The sequence below is a fragment of the Engystomops pustulosus genome, chromosome 6, assembly GCF_040894005.1.
Source record: "Engystomops pustulosus chromosome 6, aEngPut4.maternal, whole genome shotgun sequence".
In the NCBI taxonomy this organism is placed as follows: domain Eukaryota; kingdom Metazoa; phylum Chordata; class Amphibia; order Anura; family Leptodactylidae; genus Engystomops; species Engystomops pustulosus.
Genome location: NC_092416.1, coordinates 127,993,266 through 128,016,511, shown reverse-complemented (window position 1 = coordinate 128,016,511; position 23,246 = coordinate 127,993,266). Strand labels below are relative to the sequence as shown.

Below are 23,246 nucleotides of genomic sequence, written 5' to 3'. Positions count from 1 at the left end.
AATTAATTGTGGGGGAGAGAATATGTAATAATTCATTGTTGAGGTGTACAGAATATATAATAATTTGTTGTGGGGAGGGAGCAGGATATGTAATAATTAATTGTGGGGAGGGGCAGAATATGTAATAATTCATTGTGGGGGCAGAATATGAAATAATTCATTGTGGGGGAGAGAATATGTAATAATTCATTGTGGGGGCAGAATATGAAATAATTCATTGTGGGGGAGAGAATATGTAAAAATTCATTGTGGGGGGCAGAATATGAAATAATTCATTGTGGGGGAGAGAATATGTAATAATTCATTGTGGGGGGCAGAATATGAAATAATTCATTGTGGGGGAGAGAATATGTAATAATTCATTGTTGAGGTGTACAGACAGGGCCGGCTCCAGGTTTTAGTGGGCCCCTGGGCGACAGAGCCTTAGTGGGCCCCTCCGTGGACCGCCCTCCAGTGGCCACACTGCGCCCCCTCCCCCTGCGGACACACTGACCCTGGGGACACACTGATCCCCCCCCCCCTGCGGACACACTGAACCCCCCCTCCCCTGCGGACACACTGAACCCCCCGCTCCCCTGCGGGCACACTGAACCCGGACACACTGAACCCCCCTGCTGACACAATGACCCCCTCCAGACACATTGAACCCCCCCCTCCCCCTGTGGACACAATGACCCCCCCTGCTGACACACTAACACCCCCCCCTCTATACACACTGACCCCCCGCCCCCCCCCCCGCGGACACCCTAACTCCCCTCCGGGTTCCCCCGGAGCAGCGCCTGCAGCTGTCTTCGGCCTGGGCCTCCCGTACGCGCCCGCTCTGAAGCCGGCACACGTGATCAAAGCCGGCGCATACCCTGCGGAGCGCTGCATTGTGGGAACCGGGACAGGTGAGTTTTAGATTCTGCCTCTATGCTGCGCTCCCGACCAGCGCAGCATAGAGGCAGAAAAGTGATCGATCCCGATGGTGATCAATTGTACCAGTGTCTTATAGCGACACTGGTACAATTGATCCGGGGGCCCGAGTGGGCCCCTCCAGTACCCCGGGGCCCCGGCACTTGCCCGGGTTGGCCGGGTGCTGGCGCCGGGCCTGTGTACAGAATATATAATAATTCGTTGTGGGGGGGCAGAATATGTAATAATTCATTGTGGGTGGAGAGAATATGAAATAATTCATTATGGGGGGACATATTTAATAATTAATTGTGGGACAGAATATTAAATAATTAATTGTGGGGGGCAGAATATGTAATAATCACTGAAATGTCGGTTAGCAGAAAGGGTTTTGATGGGTTTTTTTTTTTTTTAGGTATAATAGGGGGGGGGCAGTGGACTCTAGTTACGCCACTGTTGTTAATATATATATATTTAGTTTTGAAATCAGCCAACCTCTGTGTCACAGGTGTCAAACACAAGGCTCCCCCTTGTGTTATCCGGCCTGTCTCCCTGTCCCTAGGCTGCGCTGATTGGGAGAGCAGCATAGGGGCTAGGATGCCTTGATACTCACCTTTCCCTGCTCCCCTGAAGCAGCAGCAGACTTTCTCCTGTGTGTGAGGTCTTTAGGCGGCAGATTGAAGCCGGCAGGCGCGATCATGTTATCATTTCATGTCTGCGGGCTTCAGAGCTGGACATCATGTATGCTGCTTCAGAGGAGCAGGAAAGGTGAGTAAATGTTTTCCCCACTGAGAAAAACAAAGGCTACATTTACATGACCTTTGGGGGACGTATAAACATCCCCCCCATAAGCCGGCGACGAGCGCACTGAGCGGTACGGGGCATTACACACGTGTGGCACTATGTCGCTCTGTACCCAGGGAAAAAAAATAGGACATGTCCTCTTTTCCCATATTACAGCACCGTGCGCCACATATCTCAATGGAGAGGGGCCCTCCTCCTCTCCCTTGCGCTGCCTTTGTGAATGTAGCCTTATACCATGTGGGAGCACTGGAGCTATTGCAGGGGCACATGCCATGGCAGTGTCTCTGGTTCAAACTTGTGGCTGCCCTCAAATGGCTGATTGTAATGGTAATTCTATATTACATGTAGACGTGTGTAGATACATTTATACAGTAATGACATACTGCAATGACATTCAGCCCTTTAAGGAAAACCATGATCTCCCCACCTCCCCTGCCCTGGCCAGTTCAAGTATAACTTCAACTATATGCCAGTGCAGCTAGATGTGGAGACTAGACAGAAATAAGGTATACAAGAAACTTCGCACCAGTCCTGTGTATTTGACCACTTCTGCTTTGTGCTCACAACAAGAAAAAAAAACTACCTTTACCCATTAGTGACCCATTAGAGGGTCCTTGTTGCCAGAATATCTAGGTCAATTTTGGAAGTTCTGTTCTGCTCGTCTTGGAAAAGTTTTACATATTAAAAAAATGTTTGTGTTTTACTTATGACATGGGAGACCTGATAGGATAGTTTTATTAATTACATATTTTTTTTAATAACTAGTACATCTGAATTTTTATCACTGAAACTTTTACCAAAATGTTATATGTACAGCATCATTTCATAACCTTTCCCCAAGTTCAGCTACAGATGCATGTACTTCTGCAACCTGTAAGCCAAGTCTTTCCTGCGGCTCCTTACATTTCCTGACTTCAGGTGACAGGCTGGAATAGGGCACATTTAAAATGCCTGTATCTCCTGAACCCTGGCACCTAGAAACACAACATATGGGGGCACCAGTTTTCTTTTGGAATTTGCATGAAAACTGCTTTCACATGTTCTTAAGAAGTGTCTGCGGCACATTTGTAGCATGGTTCACCATTCTTCATTCGACACACATTTCTGCACTGAAGGGGGCGTACTGGTACTCAGATGGACTATGCACTAAATTAAACATGCAAAGTCCGACAGAAATGTGTTGCACGCCCCATGTTAAAGGTGCACCAAAAACCACAAACGCGAGCCACAAATGCTGAATTTGGTGCCATATAGGTGCACATAGTACAGTTTGCACGGTTAGTAAATGTGCCCGAACATATGGTGTAATATTAAATAGGAGAAACTCCTCCTTAATAAGATATATGGATTATGTATGGATTTTTCTAAGAACTGGAGAGATCTACTTTTAATTCATCCCCGACCACCCACTGATGAAAGACGCTACCAGTTCTGTGTCTGCAGCAATGTCTTTTAATGTTGCTGCAGTTTTCTTCTGTCTACTCTTGGGAGTAGAGAGATCCATTTTACTACTGCATCTTTCTTCTACACTGCTCACAGCATCACGCAGAAATAGTGCCCTACAGAGAGAAGAGTCAGCGCTGCCATCGACAATACACACCCGGTGGTCACCCATGGCTTTTCTGCATGGGGCATGTGCATATAGGACGTATATAGCCATATGGCAGTCGTAAAGGGGTTGAAGAACATCTACCATCAATTTTACTGATGGCAGACTTGTCCTACTAAGAAGTTCCTCAGGGCTTCTTTTATAATAACTCTATACAACCCCATTTAAGTACAAGATGATGTAATAACCAATACACAGAGACATGATACAGATAAATTTGTTTTTAATAAAGGAGTTAATTTTCTTTCAATCCTATATAAAACAATAGCAATTAAAAACTTCATTTTGAAAGTAATATATTTACATATGAACAAGTAACTGTGCAAAATGTACAAGAAAACAAAATGGAAAGACAAGATCGGCAGGCGCGGAGAGAGACGACAACGTGATGTAACAGCGGTCAGATACAAATACTGATCAGAGTTCTGTGAACAAGGCAGAGAGTTCTGTAATAAGGGGACACACACAAAGCCGGACTATTTACACTCATAAAAGTATTACCAATCAACAGTTTAATACAGTAACCTCTGAAAATATAAAGAACCAATTAGTATATTTTTTTTTCCGCAATAAAAAAATAGGTACAAAGACGGGGCTATTGCCATGGCGACAGAAAGCGTGTCTCCAAAGCTTGCATACTGTTATTAACAAAATAATTATGGTTTTTACATAGTAATTTGTGGTAGAACGGGAAAATTTGTGTTATATTACCCCTCCCCCCTCATGTGCCAAAAATTATCTACAGTAACTACCCAAAAAAATACAGCAAGCCATGTATAGACTTCACCACGTGTGTGTCACAGAGCTTAAAAAAATGTATTTAACCCCTACTGTGCAGTAAACACAGATGTCTCAGGTAGAGGCGGGGGTAAGATGCTCAACATAAATGAGTAATAAAGAAAAAAAAATGAAACAGTGCAAGTAAAATATATATATTTATATATTTATGTCATAAAATGTTACCTTCCTTTGTCATAAAATCTTTGCAACTGCCCACAGGGTACATTTATTTATTCTCTACTAACAAAAAAGCAAAAAAAAACAGCATTGCATTGTTTTTTTTTTTGTTTTGTTTTTTTTGTTTTATAGTTTAATATTTTTTTTTCCTACAGATAAAAACAATTTTTTTTTAAAGTTTTATTGTGGAAAATCCATGTAAAAACTGAGGTTGTTTTTAAACAAATGAGTAATGAAGTACACAAACAAAAAAAAAAGGCAAAAGAATAAATAAAAAACTGTAGATTGTTAAAATTTCAGAGGCGAGGAGGATTCTGGTTTGTGCATCCCACTGCAGTTGAGCTGTCCGAGCAGATAAAACCAATAAATATGTAAAGGAAGGAAGCAATGGAGTAGAGGGGAAGTCTCTGCCATCTGCAAATAAAATTCTTAATACCTCACCTGCACAGGTGGGCCAAACCAGAGGTAAAAAGCAAAATTCTAATTCATGGGCAAAATAGTAAAAAGTTTTAAAAAGTTGAATCCGTTCATTTAAAAGGGACTTGGTTTTCCTTGTATGGCTTGGTTTGCAGAAGGCAGCTTTTCCCGTAGTGGGGTTGTCCATCCAAGAATTCTCATCTCTTGCAGCTCTCTGTGCCATTCATGAAAATTGAAAGGTTGTATTTAAAAATGGAAGGATTTGGTGGTTTTGACGATTTAACATTTCAGAAAATAAATCTGGGCAAAATAAATGGCAAAATATAAAAATAGCCCCAGCAGAAAAGGAGTTGTCGTCTTTGCCAACAAAACAAAAATACCTTGATCTTTCCCATTTTTGTTTAGTTTTTGTTTTCACTTAAGGAATGCTTTATATAGCAATAGTGAATGGCTTGTCTCTCGCTCGTTTTCCAAACAAAATATGAGGTCCCTGAGATTGACTCGTGTTATCCTTTGTCTTGTAAACTGTCTGCTGCCACCTGCCGCCGAACTGCTGGTTGGCGTTGTACTTGTGCTCGATGCCTGGAGAGAAAGGGATAGAACGCTGGTCAGTCTAGTAACCGGATAGTTTATGGATTTCATTTATTTGCTCAGGTCGTGTAACATGACTTTCTAAAAGCTTTCTATTTTCTGACAATTATCCAAACTTATAAATGGCTGCAACACTCCATCGCAATGATGCCGTTCTAAACCAATAGCGCTGGAATGGAATCTTTATACATTGTAGTGCATGAAACAACAAGGAGCATTTCTATCTTATAACAACTCTAGGATATGCCATCACTATGTGATCATTGGGAATGTGACGAGAGTTGATTCTGCTGTGTAGGACAATTTTCTAAAACGGTATGCTATAAAAAGTCGAAAAGATGTCAAAATTCCATGTTGACTTCCTGTGGACAAAAATCTGACCATGGTCACACAGGTGCCCTGCTCGTTATATCACACAGCTCTGATTACTGCCTATGATACTAACGAGCCGTGCACCTGTGTCCACTGGAAGTAAACATAGAACTTTCTATAGAATGACAGCAAGCAGAGATCTAAAACTGTGAGAAATTGATACAGAAAGTAAATTTTTCATTATTTTAACAATAACATTAATTTGCTGAAATGATAATGCCCCATTAAGTGTGATGATGTCCCTTCTGGCAAGATTTGTAGCATTTGTTAACTACTAGTGGTTTTGTAAATATGACGATATCTATAATGGATTTACTTTGCAAATTGAATTTGAATGGAGATGCTGGATCTCTCATGTCATTCCTGTCTGCTATAATTGTGATTTTTCCCACTTGGCGTCCTTGAAGCTGGACCATCTGCTGAGCAAAATGTCAGTCCTAGCCACATCCAAATTGGCCATAATCCCCAGACCTTACATTATATTCTGTCCCCCATATTCTACACAGGCAAACCCCTTAATCCTGTGTCATCGAGTTGTGTTGGAGCTTGGTTTCAGAAAACAGCTCTATGTGCCGCCCTATGTCACTTACCTCTGACCCTGAACCAGGACCCGGGGATTCTACTTTCCTCTTTTTTCGAGGACCAATAGCTGCTAACGCCGTTAAGTTTGCATCCCTCTGCCGCATTTGTGCCAGTTCCTGCTGTTGCATCTTTACAGGAAAAAAAAGAAAAAAAAAAAAAAAAACAGAAATTTATTTTCAAGAAATCGTCATACAATTATCTCCGCCCTGCACAAAAAAACAACAGAACACAAGACCAAAAATTTTACAATGTACTTGACATACCTCCTTGGCCTTCTGTTTAAGCCGTAGCTGTTCAGGGTCTTCCTGCCGTGATCGAGACTGTGAAACCAAAACGAGAAAAGTGAGATTCTGCCAGAACAGGAACCATTATCAGTTATGACCAAGCTTACAGTCTATAAATCACATTTCCCAAACCCCTCTATAGTGTTCTGTCGGTTTACACGAGGCACAGACCTTGGCTGCTCGCATGAGAATCTCCCGCTCCTGCTCGTCCTTCCTTTGCTTCTCTATTTGGTCGAGCTGCTCAAAGAACTTGAGTTGTGTTCGAACATCACTTGACTGCTCGTACCGGTCATCATCCTGCAGACAAAACATAAATTGTGGTAAAACTATTTTAGGAGTATTGCTAAGGTATAAAAGATTTGTTCACACGTGTACTAAATTCTCAGTAGTGTCATCTGTAACAAAGACTGAAGAATGGCGGTGTAGGGGCCAACAACACCTTTTCCAAGGCCATTTTGTTGTACTAGTTGGGGAGGGGGAGGGGGGGGGGGGGGGGGAGTCTAAAAACCCTTAACCCTTTGAGAATTGTCTCGAAAGGTATTTAATACATGTGGCAAATTGTGGCCCCCTTCTACCCCAAAATGAAACTCAGTTTGGTGCCCTGATAATTGCATAGATTTTATCTTTATGATACAGAAAAACAAAAATGCACTAAAAATATAACATTCTTGTATCTGTTTAAGCATGCCCCTATGCCCAAATGTTATAGGATGGGGTGAGGTGGGGGTGTATAACAGTGGGCAGGCAGCATCATGAGACCTGGTGTAGAAGAGTCCTCGTGGCACAGCGCATTGTCACACCACACTGACAGGAGGCTGGAGCCTCCTGATATGAGTGGCGTGTGCTAGGGGTGGGGGCAGGATCGTACGCTGGCCCTAGCAGCAGCCTATGAACAATGTGCCCCAATAGTTTTAAAATTGGGTAATCAATATTTAATGCTCAAACGGAGGTTATAAAACCAGCCACAGCAATACTTACATGACGGTGCCTGAGCCCCACGCACTACTCCCCAACAATATATCATCCAAACTCTGCATATGGTCAGTGGGAAGAAGATCAGCAGACCCCCGTTCTTGATGTGTGTCCCACCTCTTTCATTCATGACATATCTGGTGTATGTCATAAATTAAGTTGGGGAAAACCCCTTTAAGCAAGGTCATTAAAGGGGACCAGTCACCAGCTTTTAATCCACTCTATGCCTGACTCCCCCTTGTCAAAAATGCCTGTTTTCTGATCATTTGCACTTGACTTGAAAATGGTAAACGGTGAGATTTCCCATAAAAGAGGCAATTCCAGAAAGGAAAGTTCATACCCGAGCTGAGGGGGCAATTAGTTTAATGGAGTAAAAGCTGGTGAAGCTTCCAGTTAGCCCAGTGTAGCATAAGCCTTTTAAGCTAAGAATTGCATTCCCACATGTTGCTACAAGTGTCCATTCCCAAATTTCTCTGTAGCTCACAAGTGCCTGGACAGTGAGAGGGCACAAATTTGGAAAGCTTCACAAGTTTACCCAATGGTGAATTCTACTATTCTACAGCTTTAGTTTCACCAGAAAACTCACTTTATGAGAAATGTTCTTTTGCTGAGCCGTTTCAGAGATTTTCTCTACAATGTTCTGAAGTCGCTGCTGTGTTGCATGAGAGACATAACCGACCACATCTGGGTGGATTTCTGTAATGCCATGTTTTTTACCTGGAGAGACATAAACAGATGAAATTAACTCCTTAAAAAATCAGACCTATATTTCACATCTGCCATGTGTCATTTTATGCACCATTAGCTTTACAATGCTTTTACTTACACACATGATTTTGAGATTAGTGGGGATTTATAATAACCAGAAACTAAGACCAAAATCAACTAATCACCCCATTATAAAAACTTCACCCCTCAAACTATTCAAGACCTTCCCATTTTGTCAGTTTGAACCATAGGTCACCCGCTAGAAGACACTTTTAGGAATTCTTGTGACACCCTGTAGGATCTCCTGGGGTGTCAGGGGGCTGTGTGTTCATTACTGAATATACACACCACTCATCCACTAATGAGCACATGGCCCACTCACATGCCAGAAGTCCACTGAATGTCACTGCAAGTCCTGAAAGTGGTTGCATGACCCACGGCCCCAGCATGAAGGGGAAAGTTTATCAGGACAAGTACAATATAAGTGGTTTTATTAGAATATTTTTATATATTAGAATATTTTACTTAACTTGGTAAACTCTTATTTATGCCAAAACCCTTTAACCCCTCAAAAGGTTTTATCAAGTGGTATAATGGGCATTTAAATCCATTTCCACCACCTTCACTGCATCTTACCGATTTCTAATATCCTTCGTTGTAGTAATGAGGGTAGGAGAAAGGTTTCATCTTTACAGGATCGCGTTAGAGTGCCCACCAGCTCAGAATTTGTGGCCAATATCCGTGCGCTTTCCTCAGACAGGTTCACGCCAGCCATTGAAGCCACATCATTAATATCATCGTCATCTCTGTAGAGGAAAGTATAAAAGATGGTTTATAAAAAGCGCGGATGCCTAGTGAAAATTGGATCAATACCTGCCTTGTAAGGTTCTGCTCACCTGAATGACCCTCCCCCCGGTTCTTTTAATTTATTTTTCTGTGCTGCAATCGCCTGAGCCGACGTTGTGGGAAATGTTTTGTTTCCAGTTACGATGGTTGGTTTTACTACTGGTACTGTAAAGAGACACAGAAACGCCTGAGCATTACTATACGTATGACAATAAGTGGATTTCAAACATTGTTGTTACACAACCACTCGTGTGCATATCCTTCATCATGTAGTGTACCGGTGCAGTACTCACCTGTTTGTAGCTGGTTTAACTGTATTTGCTGTTGAGTAGTGACCATTAATCGGCTTTGGGGTGGTCTAAGTGCTACCATGGGTGTCTGGGTCAATGTGACCTGTGGAGGCCTTACCACCGCTCCTGCTTTATGTGCCTGCTGGATTACCTAAGCGGAATAAAAGGACAATGTCATCTAACAAATCTGACATTGTACCAGAATTATCCAAAAGAGAGAACCAAATATGTGCTCATACTTTGCACAACTAATATTAACTAAAAATTATTTCTCTCACAGCAATATACCAAGAATCTAAAACACAGCAGAATGGGGCAACATTGTGAGTTCTCTTGTGTTAGTTTTATTAGAGGCCGGATGAAGGAGAAAGGTAGGATTGCCTACTAGTCCATCCCTCCTTGTTGTATATTCTCCTATTTCTAAGTATACAAGAAGAATAAAATTTGAAGATTACTGAGGACTATTCTTTTATCTGATGGAATGTTGTTCAGGCTTGTCCTACTTAAAGAGGACCCATCAGGTCAAAACACTTTAGCTGCTCATACTAAAGTAAGCAGCTCCCTAGCCCTGCCCCAGTTACAGCCTTGTTAAATCTGTAGCTTTATCGCAGCATAGGAAACAATCCAGTAGGTAGCAGTCCAATCGTCCCATACAAGATGCCGGCAGTGACTGCCAGGCCCGATGCTGCAATCACCACCTCATCAGACCGCCCCTCATGAACACGCAGGACTGCTGTAAGCGAGGTCCAACGATCGGACTGCTACATAGTGGAGTGTTTCCTAGCTTTAACAATTCTTTAACGGAGTGAGGGCCAGGGAGCCGATTACTTTAGTATGAGCAGCTAAAGTGTTTTATTCACCTGACAGGTCCTCTTTAAAGGGATAGAGCGTCACTACTTAAAGGAAATCAACCATTAGCAAAGTACAGTTTTAAGATACATTTACAGGCTGGCATTTTCTTTGGAATAGCAGTTGCTATCTTTTTACCAAGAATCGCTGCCATTGCTGAGAAAAGAGATCTATACAAATATTCAAATTGGGTTCCAGCGCTCCAGGGTGCCTTAGTGTATTGGCTTTGTGCGCCGTCCGCACATAATTATGTACATTATGTGTGCATAATTCCCTACCCCTCGTTGAAGTTTTTATTCAGTGAAGGCGATTCAGACTCCACTTGCGCAGCCGGCTGCATAATGCATATACACAGCTCACGGCCAGAGGAAGGAGAGAGTGGGAGAGTGAATTATGCACACAGGAGGGTGTGCGCGAATCCAATACACACAGGCTCCCAGGAGCAACGAAGTCCAATTTTTTAATAAATTGTTTTTCTCAGTAATGGCAGTGTTTCTAGGAAAAGGAGGTGACAACTAGTGTCACAATGAAAACGCCAGCCTGTATGTGTATGCATCTTAAAACTGTACTATGCTAATAGTTGTTTTCCTTTAACCCCTTAAGGACGGAGGGTTTTTCGCCTCATTTCTCGCTCTCCAACTTCAAAAATCCATAACTTTTTCATTTTTCCGTGTACAGACCTGTGTGAGGGCTTATTTTGTGCGTAACAAATTTTACTTTCCCGTAATGTTATTTATTTTAACATGCCATGTACTGCAAAGCTGAAAAAAAATTCCAAATGTGGAAAAATTGAAAAAAAACCGCACGTGCGTCACGTTCTTGTGGGCTCAGTTTTTACGACTTTCACTCTTCGCTCCAAATAACACGCCTACTTTATTCTTTGGTTCGGTGCGATCGCGGTGATACCAAATTTATACAGGTTTTATTGTGTTTTAATACATTTTCAAAAATTAAACGAATGTGTACAAAAAAGAAAAAAAATTTTTTGCCATCTTCTGACGCTAATAACTTTTTCATACTTTGGCGCACGGAGATGTGTGAGGGGTCATTTTTTGCGAAATGAGGCGACGTTTTCATTGCTACCATTTTGAGGTCTGTGCGACATTTTGATCATTTTTTATTTCATTTTTTATGTTATGTAAAAAGGTGTAAAAGTCGCATTTCGGACATTTGGGCGCCATTTCCCGCCTCGGAGGTCACCGCCGGCCGTAACCGTTTTTATATTTTGATAGATCGGGCATTTTGGGACGCGGCGATACCTAATATGTCTGTGATTTTTACTGTTTGTTATGTTTTATATCCGTTCTAGGGAAAGGGGGGTGATTTGAACTTTTAATATTTTATTAATTTTTTTTATTTTTTAAACTTTTTTTTTTCTTTTTTTTTTCACTATCTTTTAGACCATCTAGGGTACATTAACCCTAGATAGTCAGATCGCTGCTACCATATACTGCAATACTTCTGTATTGCAATATATGGCATTTTTGCAGCACATTCATTACAATGAGCCACTGGCTCATTGTAACGAATATGCAGCTGCCAGATAGCCTCGTGTCAAAAGAAGACACGAGGCTACCATGGCAACTGATCGCCGCCCCCCGATGACGTTCGGGGGCGTGGCGATCGAAAAAAAGATGGCGGCGCCCACGCGCCGCCGTCTTTTAAACGCCGCCGGCGACTTTGCCGGCGGCGTTTAGGGGGTTAATAGCCGCGATCGGTGCAAGCACCGACCGCGGTTATTAGCGGTGGGGGTTTTGTGCAAAATGCAAAAACCCCCACCTTTGTATGAAGAGGACTCAGCCCGTGAGCCCTCTTCATACATCCCTTATACCTCTGCGCCGTAGAGCTACGGCGCAGAGCGTTAAGGGGTTAAACACTTTTGCAAAAACCTCTTTTTCTCATGAATCATTGAGAGAGGGAGTGCAAACTATGCTGTGATTCATAGATTAAGAGTATAGAGAACTTTAGACACTCAAAATGCTTGTACCGCTTTATAATTTTGGATGGTTTATATCAGGGGTAGGGAACCTATGGCTCGGGAGCCAGATATGGCTCTTTTGTTGGCTGCATCTGGCTCTCAGACAGATCTTTAATTCATAGTGATGGCTGCTGTGTGTGTCTTAGGCCCCTTTCACACTTGCGTTGCAGTCACGTCAGAGTTTGATCAGGGTGCGATCAGTTTTTGGTCAGTGAAAAACGCACATTTTGCATCAGAGTTCAATCAGTTTTCAGTCAGAGTTTGTTCAGTGTCTGTTTTTCACGCACATTTTCAATGCAATTTTAATGCGTTTTTCACGCACAGATAATGCGCGTGAAAGGGACTCAGGACTGAGCTCTATCTTTACTATGGCAATTGATGCGTGAAAAATGCATTGCACTTGCATTGCCCTGGCATGTGTCTCAGAGTGCAATGCATTTTTGATGCGTCTCCATAGACTTGTATGGTGTGTTTTTCACGCGCGTGACTTGCAAAAGTAGAGCATGTCGAGATTTAAACGCACGTTAAAAAAAAACCGCGCGTGTGTGCGTGAAAAAAATGCAAGTCTGCAAAGACCCATTGATTACAATGGGTCAGAGAGCAATGCAAGTTCTGCGCGTCAAAAGCACGCGCAGAAAACGCCCGTGAAAAACACAAGTGGGAAAGGGGCCTTAGACTGATCACTGGACACAGGCAGCGATGTTACTGCAGCCTACATCCTTTGTATGACCCAGGCACCATCGCCTGGCTCAAAGAGAAGAGCGTGGGAGCAATAAGGAGCTGGCTGCAGGGAGCGCTGGTAAGTGAATATTCTTTTTTTTTTTTTTTTTGCTGTGACTACCTATCTACTGGGAGTGTGTGCTGTGGCTACTTATCTACTTGGGGGCATGTGCTGTGGCTAAATATCTACTGGGAGTATGTGCTGTGGCTAAATATCTACTGGGAGTATGTGCTGTGGCTACCTATCTACTGGGAGTATGTGCTGTGGCTACCTATCTACTGGGAGTATGTGCTGTGGCTACCTATCTACTGGCAGTATGTGCTGTGGCTACCTATCTACTGGGAGTATGTGCTGGGGCTACCTATCTACTGGGAGTATGTGCTGTAGCTACCTATCTACTGGGAGTATGTGCTGTAGCTACCTATCTACTGGGAGTATGTGCTGTGGCTACCTATCTACTGGCAGTATGTGCTGTGGCTACCTTTCTACTGGGAGTATGTGCCGTGGCTACCTATCTAACAGGAGTATGTGCTGCAGATACCTATATACTGGGGGCATGTACTGTGGCTACCTATATACTGGGGGACATGTGCTATGGCTACCTATCTGGTAGCCCCCGGTCTTTATAGGAATGTGCTGGACAGCCAGAAGACGGAAAGTGGTGAGTTGAAAGAGCTCGGAAAGGGGCGCCGCCACAGAGAGGGGCACAAGTGTGCCTGCAATCCGAGACCTAGATTGCAGGGGCCCGTGACCCTGGGACTACCTATCTACTAGGGGGCATGTACACATTGTACGGCTCTTCCAGAATAACATTTTAAAATATGTGGCGTTCATGGCTCTCTCGGCCAAAAAGGTTCCTGACCCCTGGTTTATATGAATGTGCCAGCATTTTAGCACCGTTTTCTGGCGCAAATTAATCCATCTAATAGGAGGTCCAAATTACGATTAGACAGTCTAATACTCATACATCAGAAACTGATATACCTGTTGCAACAAAACTATCTAGTCTTAATTTGTGAAACTTTGATAAATTTGGCCCATAGTGTGCACAAGAATCTGTTACACCTCCTCTAAGAGGCGATATACATTGCTCAAGTACCAGTGGAGTGGGTTGTCCAGGTTTGGCCTGTGCAGTTTGTGCAAGGCTGATGACTGGCTGCTGTAATGTATTGGTGACGGTGGCCGTGGTCTTGCCGGCTGTGCGCTGCACAGAGCTATTTAGCATCACTGCGGTGAGGGCGGTGGTGGGCTGCGTGGTGGGCTGTTGCTGCTGACTCTGTTGAATGAAGGCTGCAGAGTCGGGTGTCAGCTGCCGCAAGGCAGGGAGACTTCTCTGTTAAAAGAAAAAGAAAAGGTTATAGATAACCAGAAAGAAATTGTACTGCACAGTCTACTGTATAGCAATGTACAAAGTACTTGTTATACAACGATTCGATTTTTGTTCACACATCTGAAAAGGCTTACCTTTAGAAAAGGCACAAGGTAAGGTTGAGGTGAAGAATTTAGTTCTCTGTATAGTCTACTGGTGAAATCCTCAGCTTCGATTTTACCGTCCTTTGAGGAGAACAGAAAACATCACTTGTATTAGAATCACAGAAAATATCTACAGCAATAAGGTTTGTGTAGAGAACAGGTATGTGTAGAGAACACTGAGGAAATGAGAACAAACTGGGGCCAAAGTTATGGTGCTCAACAGTGTCCAGATTGAATTAAATATGTTCTTGTGTGCATTGTGACAGGTTGGATCACACAGAGGTCTCTAGTAGAGGGAAGTCCCAAGGTAAAAGGAGCCTGTGAGTGGTGAAGGATGGTCTAAAGACAATTGGCCAAAATCTATGCCATAAATCTATAAAATCCTGATAGAAAACACTGGCCCCTGTGGTCTCAAAGTGGGAGCCCTGGCTATAGCCTAGCGCATCTCCTTTTCCATTAGCAGGGAATCTAATGGGGCCTGTTGTCTTGGGAGCACAGGAAGCATCAGAGACCATTAAAACAAGTAGGTGGGAGTTGGTAAATACAGGTCCTCATAATGCCATAAAACAGAGGCAGATGAAATATTCTCCGATTGCAAGGTAAAGCGCAGCCCTGTTAGAGAGTTACATAGTCAGCGCAGGAAGTCCAAAACTTACAGATGACGCCTAGTTACAAAACGAACCTATCTGCTTACTATAGCAAATGGTAAAGCTTGCTGGATGCTGATAAGTTACTTAACTTTAGTCCCAGGCTGCAATGATTAACATAAGAGTTCTCAAAGGCGTCTGAAATAAAGCTTTACTGTTAATCCTTGTTCCCATGACAACATAAAATTATAAAAATCCAATTGTCACAGGAACTTTCTGGGAGTTGCAAAATATACCATAAAAAATTAAACTTAAGAACATATCTTGCCATACCCCGGGCCTGCCTGTATATGTTTATAAGGAGTGTGATGTGCACTTGTAATGTCCCTGGTTTGTTTTCCCTTCGTTTACTTACACTTGACATATGTGCTAGTGAATAAAAACCACTAAAAGTTGGGTGCAATAAATCATAACAGCGGATGAACCAAACATGTGAAAATGGTGCTAATACAGATCCCAGGTCATGCAGTCAGATAGTAGGGGATGACAGTGTATGACATCTTACCAGCAGATTCTGCACAAGCTCTTTTACATTAGCTGCGGTCTCAGAGGACTGTTTACCCGATGAAGCCAGCTTAATTAACGTAGATAAAAAATTCTTACATTTCTTCACATTTTCCATGGTTTCCTGTGAAGACACAAGTGTACATGAAATACAACATAGAATGCACACAGAAACCCTCCATCACATATTCAATCTAACAAATTGAATATTGTCCTGGGTCATGCAGACTATTAGGTAGAAATATTCCCCCTTCACAGTAGGTAGACTATTGTCTTTACATAACCATCATTCTGCCAAATAATATCTATTGTTCACATTTCCCCTTTTGGCAACTCCACGCTCTGCACAATCAATGTTTACTAACAATTTGTATCCATGTTCTGACATCTGATGGGACCTTGACATAGAATCTGTAATTTCTCATATATAACTATTCATGTTGATAAAGAAAAATTTAATATTTATAGCAAATTAATGATGTTGTAAGGAGTGGATTTATGTCTGGAGAAGTGTAACTGTCTGATGTGAAGCAAGGTCAGCCAGAGCCTGCATACGGTGACCGTCCTGCTATATAACCTGCTAGATCTACCACAATACAAGATTCCTCATCTACTTGCTGCCATCTTGTGGTCATAATGGAACATGCTGTTAAATCTGGAAAGGGCAGTTTTATGCGTTTGTTCAAAAGATATTGGTCGAGTGTGTAACTTTAAAGCACTCCTCATTTTGGGCTACATAGACCTTCAGACAACCCAGCAAACAGCAAAAAGGAATAAAAGCCAAAGTTGTGTTCAATAATCTGAAACCCATACTTCTAGCTTAAGATACAAGCAATACATATGCAGACCCCAAACCCAGAGATTCCATAACCTACTACTTTGATCTCCTTCAGGTTTTAGCTGTAATGTTGCCTCGGAGAACTTGTGTGGATTGTTCTAAACCACCTACATGAATATTTACACCCTACACTGTTTGGGTGGTTTTATAGATCTTCATAAAAAAAAATATTCAAGCACTGCAACTCAGATTCAGGATTTGTTTCTTAAAAGCAAAGTTTTAAAATTTTGAAAGAAACAAGCCGTGTAGCAGCTAGTTTTGTAGAAACAGAGATGCTAAACCCAAGAACGTATTCCCAATACATCATCCTAATTGCTGGCTTGGGGGCATAAGGACATCTTCCCTGCGTTGGTCGTCTAGTCTAATAAGGTTGTTATAACTATTGCCCCGGATATGGACAATGCACCGCAGACAATCCCAGCCAGCCACATATATGTATATTATAGTTGGAGTATAATAAGTGGACTACATTATCATTAAGATTTGTTTTATTAACCACCCATAGCAGCAAAGTGCGGTCCCATACAGAACACTATCCTGGTGCAGATAACAAAGGCTTAGCTGGGTTATGGATTGGGCTGTGTACCGTTGTGGCGGTCGTAGGGGTGGCAGCTCCTTGCACCGGTCTCTGAGGAGTTCCAGTCTGTACGGCCGTTGCTGTCCCCAAAGTGGCAGATTGTGCCGTGCTGCCGAGTACTATCTGATTCTGTGCAGAAAGAATAACATGCACATTATACCTGGCCAGTAGGCACAATGTCGCCATTCAGCCGGTCACACATAGAAAACAGTTACAAAGTGCTAATGCAAGACACAATGGCGTGAAACTACTGCATCAGCTCTGTTATACATATCTGTGCTCCTAATGTCTGCTCTCCCTCTACTACATGGTATCTCTGTACATAAGATTATAGAGCTGCTTTACAATGTAATCCACACCTTCCTGTAGACCTTCCACTATATGCAGCTCAGTGATCTCCATTATTATGGCAGCTACCAGCAATATATAAAATAAATAAATTAACTCGGTGAATTCTGCAAAGTAGACATTGGCACATGGAGACCACTAGGTGGCAGACATACAACACAACAAAACCCCTACACATGTAATTTGGAATGATTGATGTCACTGGATGATCATGCAGAGCAATCCATGCTAGAAGGTGGTTGTTGCACAAAAAGTCAGGGGAAAATGAGCAATAGATATGAACAGCTCCAAATATGGCAAACAGGATTGTGATGTCATTTAAGAATACGCAATTCTGAGGTTCACTTAGGAAGACAAATATTGATGGCAAATCCACACAATAAGAGGCCAATGTTGGGGAATGATCAGCCCATTTGCACAAGCTACAATACCTTTTCTGTGTCTCAGATACATTCATGTGTTCCTGTGCAATTCCAGAAAACTGCTGATCAAACACTGCACCTCATAGCAGTAGCCAGGTAATATTTGATACCAAGAAAATGCTTTATAAATTCATTGCTTTAAGAATTTAATTGTTTGAGGTTTTCATTTTTGCACAAGAGATTTTGTGTTCCCACAAAGCACTGCTGGAAAGTATATCCATGGGGAAAGAAGCAATATGTGTGACTAGTCTACAGAAAGTTTAAGTTAAGTAAATAAACCTTTGAACATTTTTTGCTCCATTAACTTTGTAATATATATCATTAAAGGGGTTTTCCCATTAAACAAGCTAGGCGCTATCCACAGGATAGGGTCAACTTGCTGATTAGCAGGTGTCTCAGTGATGAGACTCCCACAGATCACAAGAACGGTAGGTCCGATGAACCCCCTTCATTCCCCTTGACGTTCTCTGAGATGAGTGAAGCAGGCGGCCGCGCATGTCCAGACTGCCCCCTTCATCTCTTTGGAGCTAACGGAGATTGCCCCCACCTATCAGCAAGTAAGGCCCTATCCTAGGGGTAGTGCCCAACTTGTTTCGTGGGAAATCACAATTAAGTAAAGCAGCTTTTCTGTCTTTTTTCTGCTCTTTCTCCTGCAGTGAGCAATGTATGTGGAGTCCATCTATTTCAGACAAAAAAGAAGGCTAATAATTAGCAGTTTCCTTGCCTAGAGAATATTTCACTTGATAATTAGTCGCTCTAAGGTGACTGCACTATCCAGAGACTGTCTGAGTAGTTAAGTCATAAGACACTTTATCAGGTTCTTTTATCTCTCAGCTGCCAATGGAGAGCAGGACAGAAAGCTGATTAACACAACTGGGGAAAAAAAGTATGTGGAACACATTTCTTTAATAAAAGTATATTACAAAGTTTATGAATATCATCTGCAGTACTCATTTATAAAACTTGGTCAAAAGTTTACTTACAATTTAAGTCTAAGAATGTGTAAGCACATACAGCATGAGGCCCTATGAACACAAACGTGCTCAGCACATGGAAACTGATCTGTATGCTCGTATCCCAAGGACCGAGCAGTGCTGTGGATAGGAGTAATTGAATCATACAGTCCCTGCCTACAGCAGCGCTGTAGATACTGTAACTGCGACTCCCGTCCGCTGTACTGTGTTCAGTCCATGGGATCTGACCAACACATGGTCCCGTTTCCACGGACCGAGCACATCTGTTTGCAAAGGGTCTAGGTTGTGAACGCCAAAACAAGAAGTGGACAAAAACATCTTCCTGTTGAATTCACTTAGACTTTGGTTTAGAAAAACAGGAAACACTATATCTGTATAACCAGCACTGACGTTAAGACCTCCCAGGTAAAGTTTTGGAATAAGATCAGCAATATCTCCAGCATTGCAAATGTAAATGACATCATAATGCTGTACCACGATATGCCCAGAATATGCAAACACATGAATGAGCAAGCATGACCCATATGCACTTCCATGGAATGGTGAATCGTTAGAACAATGGTGAAGACTACTTACCTGTACAACCGGAGGCCGCTGTAGTGTAGTGGTGGGCTGCACGGTAGTTGGTGTCTGAGACACTTGCTTTATGATGGTGGTTGGCGTTACCTGCCTTGCCAGCAGTGGTGCCCCAGGAGACTACAAGTGAGTAAAGTGAAATGAGACCACAGTAAGAGGACAGTCATTAGAAATCTTTACTTTCATATGCTAAGAAGATACCCAAAGAGTGATGTTTTATGGTATGTTCAGATATTGCTAGGGTCATATCATGTTTTGTCAGCCTCCGTTGTAAGGACACACCTGGATAAGTTTTTTACGTAACCTTCGCACAGGAGGTTAGGATGTGTTGCAAATAAGATGTTTCCACCAGAGTTGTCTCCATCCTTATATGGACAAGGACCTCCCTGAGTGTTTGCTCATCCGAGGAAGGCCTCCACTGATCGTACACGTCGCTCTGCAGGAGCCAGACGTTTTTGCGTCTTTCCATTCTGCATTTTTTACAGTATGGTAAACCATACCTCTGTCAGTATACAACTATGGATGTGATCAGTGTATATGCTTGGGGCTTTCCTACTACATGCATTGTGTCAATGTACCCTAATACTTTATGATGATGAACAACACTGGCCTCCTGCTGGTGCCAGAGGAAAAATGACAGCAGGAGTTGTCAGGACATGATCAAAGATGTAATTGTCATAAAACAGTTATAAAGTAACAGGAAGGAGACAAAATATATGTATAAGATTAGATTGTGAGGGCCACATCAGGCTAAAACAAGATCCATACTATGTAGAATTTACTAGGAGCTGTAGACCCAATACAATAAAATGTCAAAACAATAAAATGTCAAAGTGTAAATTTAATAATGCACTATAATTTATTATTATAAAATCTGTCCTTCTGCTCCAAAGAAAATACCCCCGGAAGTCAATATATGAATTAGCCCCTACTAGCCACGAATGCAGTGACCTCGTATTTTTATGGAGCAGTTTACTTTGTACCTTGTGTTTCTCCCAGATACCGCTATTACCCAATTAGTGGGGATGCCAAATATAGATCACATACTGATTACATAAGAGAGGACCATAATGTCCCTTTTAGACGACCAGCGACATAAGTTTATTGTAAGGCAATAGAAAAAAGTGTGAGATTTCACATAAAAGAGGGAATTCTAGGACATTTCATAATCTACCTGAGGAGGCTGTTAGTTTAGGTAGGTAAAACCTGGTGATAGATCTCCTTTAAAGAGAACCTATCATAATAAACCAGGGACACTTTCCGTAAGAATCTTCTTATATTTGTTATCCATGGCTTCTTTCCTTCTAAAACAAACTTTTAAAATTTTGATAAAACTGAATGGCTCAGGAGGGGGTTTCCAGAGTCCCTCAATGCTGTATATTCACAGGTTGTTACAATGAGCAGAACTTGACATCACCCTCCTCCTGCTCTCTCCCGCTGCCTGTGTAATGTAGCAGAAGCAGGAAGTGCAGGTGGAGGGGAGACCTGCTCTGATCATTGTAACATTCGGTGAAAAGACATCACTTAGGGCCTCTGGAAACTCAATCCAGATCCCCTCGGGCTCATTAGCAGTATTTTAAGGTACAACGTGCCTGGATCTGTGAGTAAGTGCCCCTAGTTTATCACACTTGATTCTGATTGTAGATTTCCTTTTAAGGGGTTTTCCCTTTTTCAATGGAGTGAACGGAGATCATAGAGCGCAGCGCACAGCAATTTCCGTTGGCTCCATTGAGATGTATGGAGCAGAAGTGTCATGTGCGGTCATCTGCTTCATTACTCAACTAGAGCAACACGGGGTCTGACTGAGTTACGCAGGACCCCTCGTTTTCGTGATGTGTGGGGGCCTTATCACTGAGACCCCACCCATTGGCAAGTTAGGCCCTATCCTGAGGCAAAACCACTTTAATGATAGATTTCTCGAAAAACTAAGTGACAACCAAAATGTCTTCAATCACTCAGCTTTTCACAAACATTAATACATTACTGCACAAGTTACCAGATGACATTTCCAAAGCATTACTGACACATTTTACATTAACTTGTGCCAAGATATTACTCCCCTGCACAGCCATGTGCTATAGAACATACCTGCACCGTAGAGATCTGCACTGGCGGGGCACTGGTAGGAGTCGCAGGACGAGGGGCCATTGCATTTTGGGCTTGTGACTGGGCCTGTGCTTGAACCTGAGCCTGCATCTGAGCCAGAGCCTGCTGGGGGATCATCAACAACTGACCATTCTCACTCCGAACAAGGACCATCCCTGAAAGGAAAAGTTACCACAATGTTACATGGAGTAAGATATGTATAAATATACATAGAATCTGTAAAATATACATTTCATTACACATTAGAAATACACATCACAGTTTGTGCCTGGAGAGACTCTGATCGCAGGATAAACGTCTCCATGGAGGGCGGCAGCTACAAGGCAAACCAAAGGATTGTAAATAGGAAAAATGCTGCACGTGAACGCTGCCACAACATTCATCACAGCTACTGACATTCATGAAGCATCTACTATCCGGTCTTTCTAGGATTTATTTCTGTGAGGCATTTATATAAAACTAAATAATAAAGGAGAGCAGAACAAAAATGTAGCAGCTTTACAGTCATCACAGAGATATGTGACGGCTTTATAGTCTGGACACCGGGGCAGCAGGTGATGGCCTGGAGAGGGGTTTACTCACAAAGGACACCACCGCCTAAGCAAGAGTTTTATCCATGGGGATCCAACTGTAATGTGTATTCATGACCACCACCTAATTTACTTCTATGGGACCACTTTCTCCCTCAGAATTGTAGTTTTACTTGAAAAGATTTGTGGGGGCTATGAAGAATATTACCCATCAGTCATACCACCTACCTCTGATATTACAGTGCCTGCAGCCACATATGTAGCTGGAATATAGTTTGATGTTAGAAATGTAAATACTTATTGTGGTATACGTTATTACCACTGGCCTAAGGAGGCCAACATATTACTCCACAGGGCAAATGAGGCCCATACGTCACAGGAGACTAACTACACATAGCATCACACAAACCAAATGCTCCATCACACACAGAAGGCCACAGGATGGTGAGAGAAAACCACAAAAGCAAGGAGAGAGCTAACAAACTGCAGGTGGAGATTTTCCAAATAGGAAGTTCATTCACCCTCAATCTCCGCTCGCCCTGACACCACTCAACCGGAATACTGTATTCCCATCCATGAGTGTAATATAGCTACAGCAGGTCCATATCATTACTACAGTCATAGTATACGCTGCCAGAGCCGCTCTGTGTTCTGTATAGAGAGATGCCGAGTAATGATCTGATCCTGTCAGAGTCCTGGAGAATGCTATATTTGCCCGCTCTACAGGGTTGAGCCGAGGACATTCACTGTGTGTCGCCACATTCATCCGTCCAGGCTCGGCTGCTTACTCCACTGTTTACTACTCAGTCAGACCCACCCCCAGACATGGTTGTACACGAAGGCAGGCTAGCCCTGGGGGCATCTCCTCACAGCCTTCTTACAGACAATGTCCACCAAGCCCCAAGGCTTATAGCTAGTCTTCTAGAGTAACAGCATGTCTCCAGGCCAGTCCTCAAGTAGTTGTGTCTCCTTATCATGAAACACGCAAGCCGAATTCTAACCACATATAATACACAATTAGTTGGTAGCTGGGGGTAAGTGGCAAATGTGTGTATCCCAGAGAAAGCAAAAAAGAAAAGAAAATCAGGAGATTAGTCTAGGATGAACAGTGCAGTCTTGTATAGTCAAAGGTAACCATAACATCTTATTACATCTATCCTGTGGGGATCATGTAGCATAACTTGCTGAATGGATGGATTTCCAAGAAAAGACATATAAAGCATCCCGCTTTTCTCGTAAGAATACAATGGTGGCCAAGGAAAAAAATGGGACACCACCTTTCTTGCACTACTGCTCTTGTGGGGTCTTAAAAAGGGAACCTGACCAAGAGATCATTATTGTCCTGAATCACCCTACGTGTTCACATAAAAAGTAAAA

The 23,246-nt window shown here is 42.5% G+C and overlaps 1 protein-coding gene across 2 annotated transcripts in view; it reads right to left on the bottom strand.

The window, feature by feature from the left end:
* Positions 1–3,513: 3,513 nt before the first annotated feature.
* TAF4 (TATA-box binding protein associated factor 4) overlaps positions 3,514–23,246 on the bottom strand; it is a 35,485-nt gene continuing 15,752 nt past the window's right edge. The window contains exons 3-16 of one of the 2 annotated variants that reach the window (XM_072110986.1): positions 21,322–21,494; positions 19,234–19,353; positions 16,923–17,042; positions 15,500–15,622; positions 14,339–14,428; positions 13,974–14,207; positions 9,330–9,477; positions 9,087–9,201; positions 8,827–8,996; positions 8,069–8,199; positions 6,682–6,807; positions 6,490–6,546; positions 6,235–6,354; positions 3,514–5,263 (exon numbers count right to left, since the gene is read on the bottom strand). In XM_072110986.1, the coding sequence (XP_071967087.1) occupies positions 5,096–5,263; positions 6,235–6,354; positions 6,490–6,546; positions 6,682–6,807; positions 8,069–8,199; positions 8,827–8,996; positions 9,087–9,201; positions 9,330–9,477; positions 13,974–14,207; positions 14,339–14,428; positions 15,500–15,622; positions 16,923–17,042; positions 19,234–19,353; positions 21,322–21,494 (1,895 nt within the window). In that variant the 3' untranslated portion in view covers positions 3,514–5,095. The remainder of the gene's footprint in view (positions 5,264–6,234; positions 6,355–6,489; positions 6,547–6,681; positions 6,808–8,068; positions 8,200–8,826; positions 8,997–9,086; positions 9,202–9,329; positions 9,478–13,973; positions 14,208–14,338; positions 14,429–15,499; positions 15,623–16,922; positions 17,043–19,233; positions 19,354–21,321; positions 21,495–23,246) is intronic. The other variant, XM_072110987.1, reaches the window with a different exon arrangement.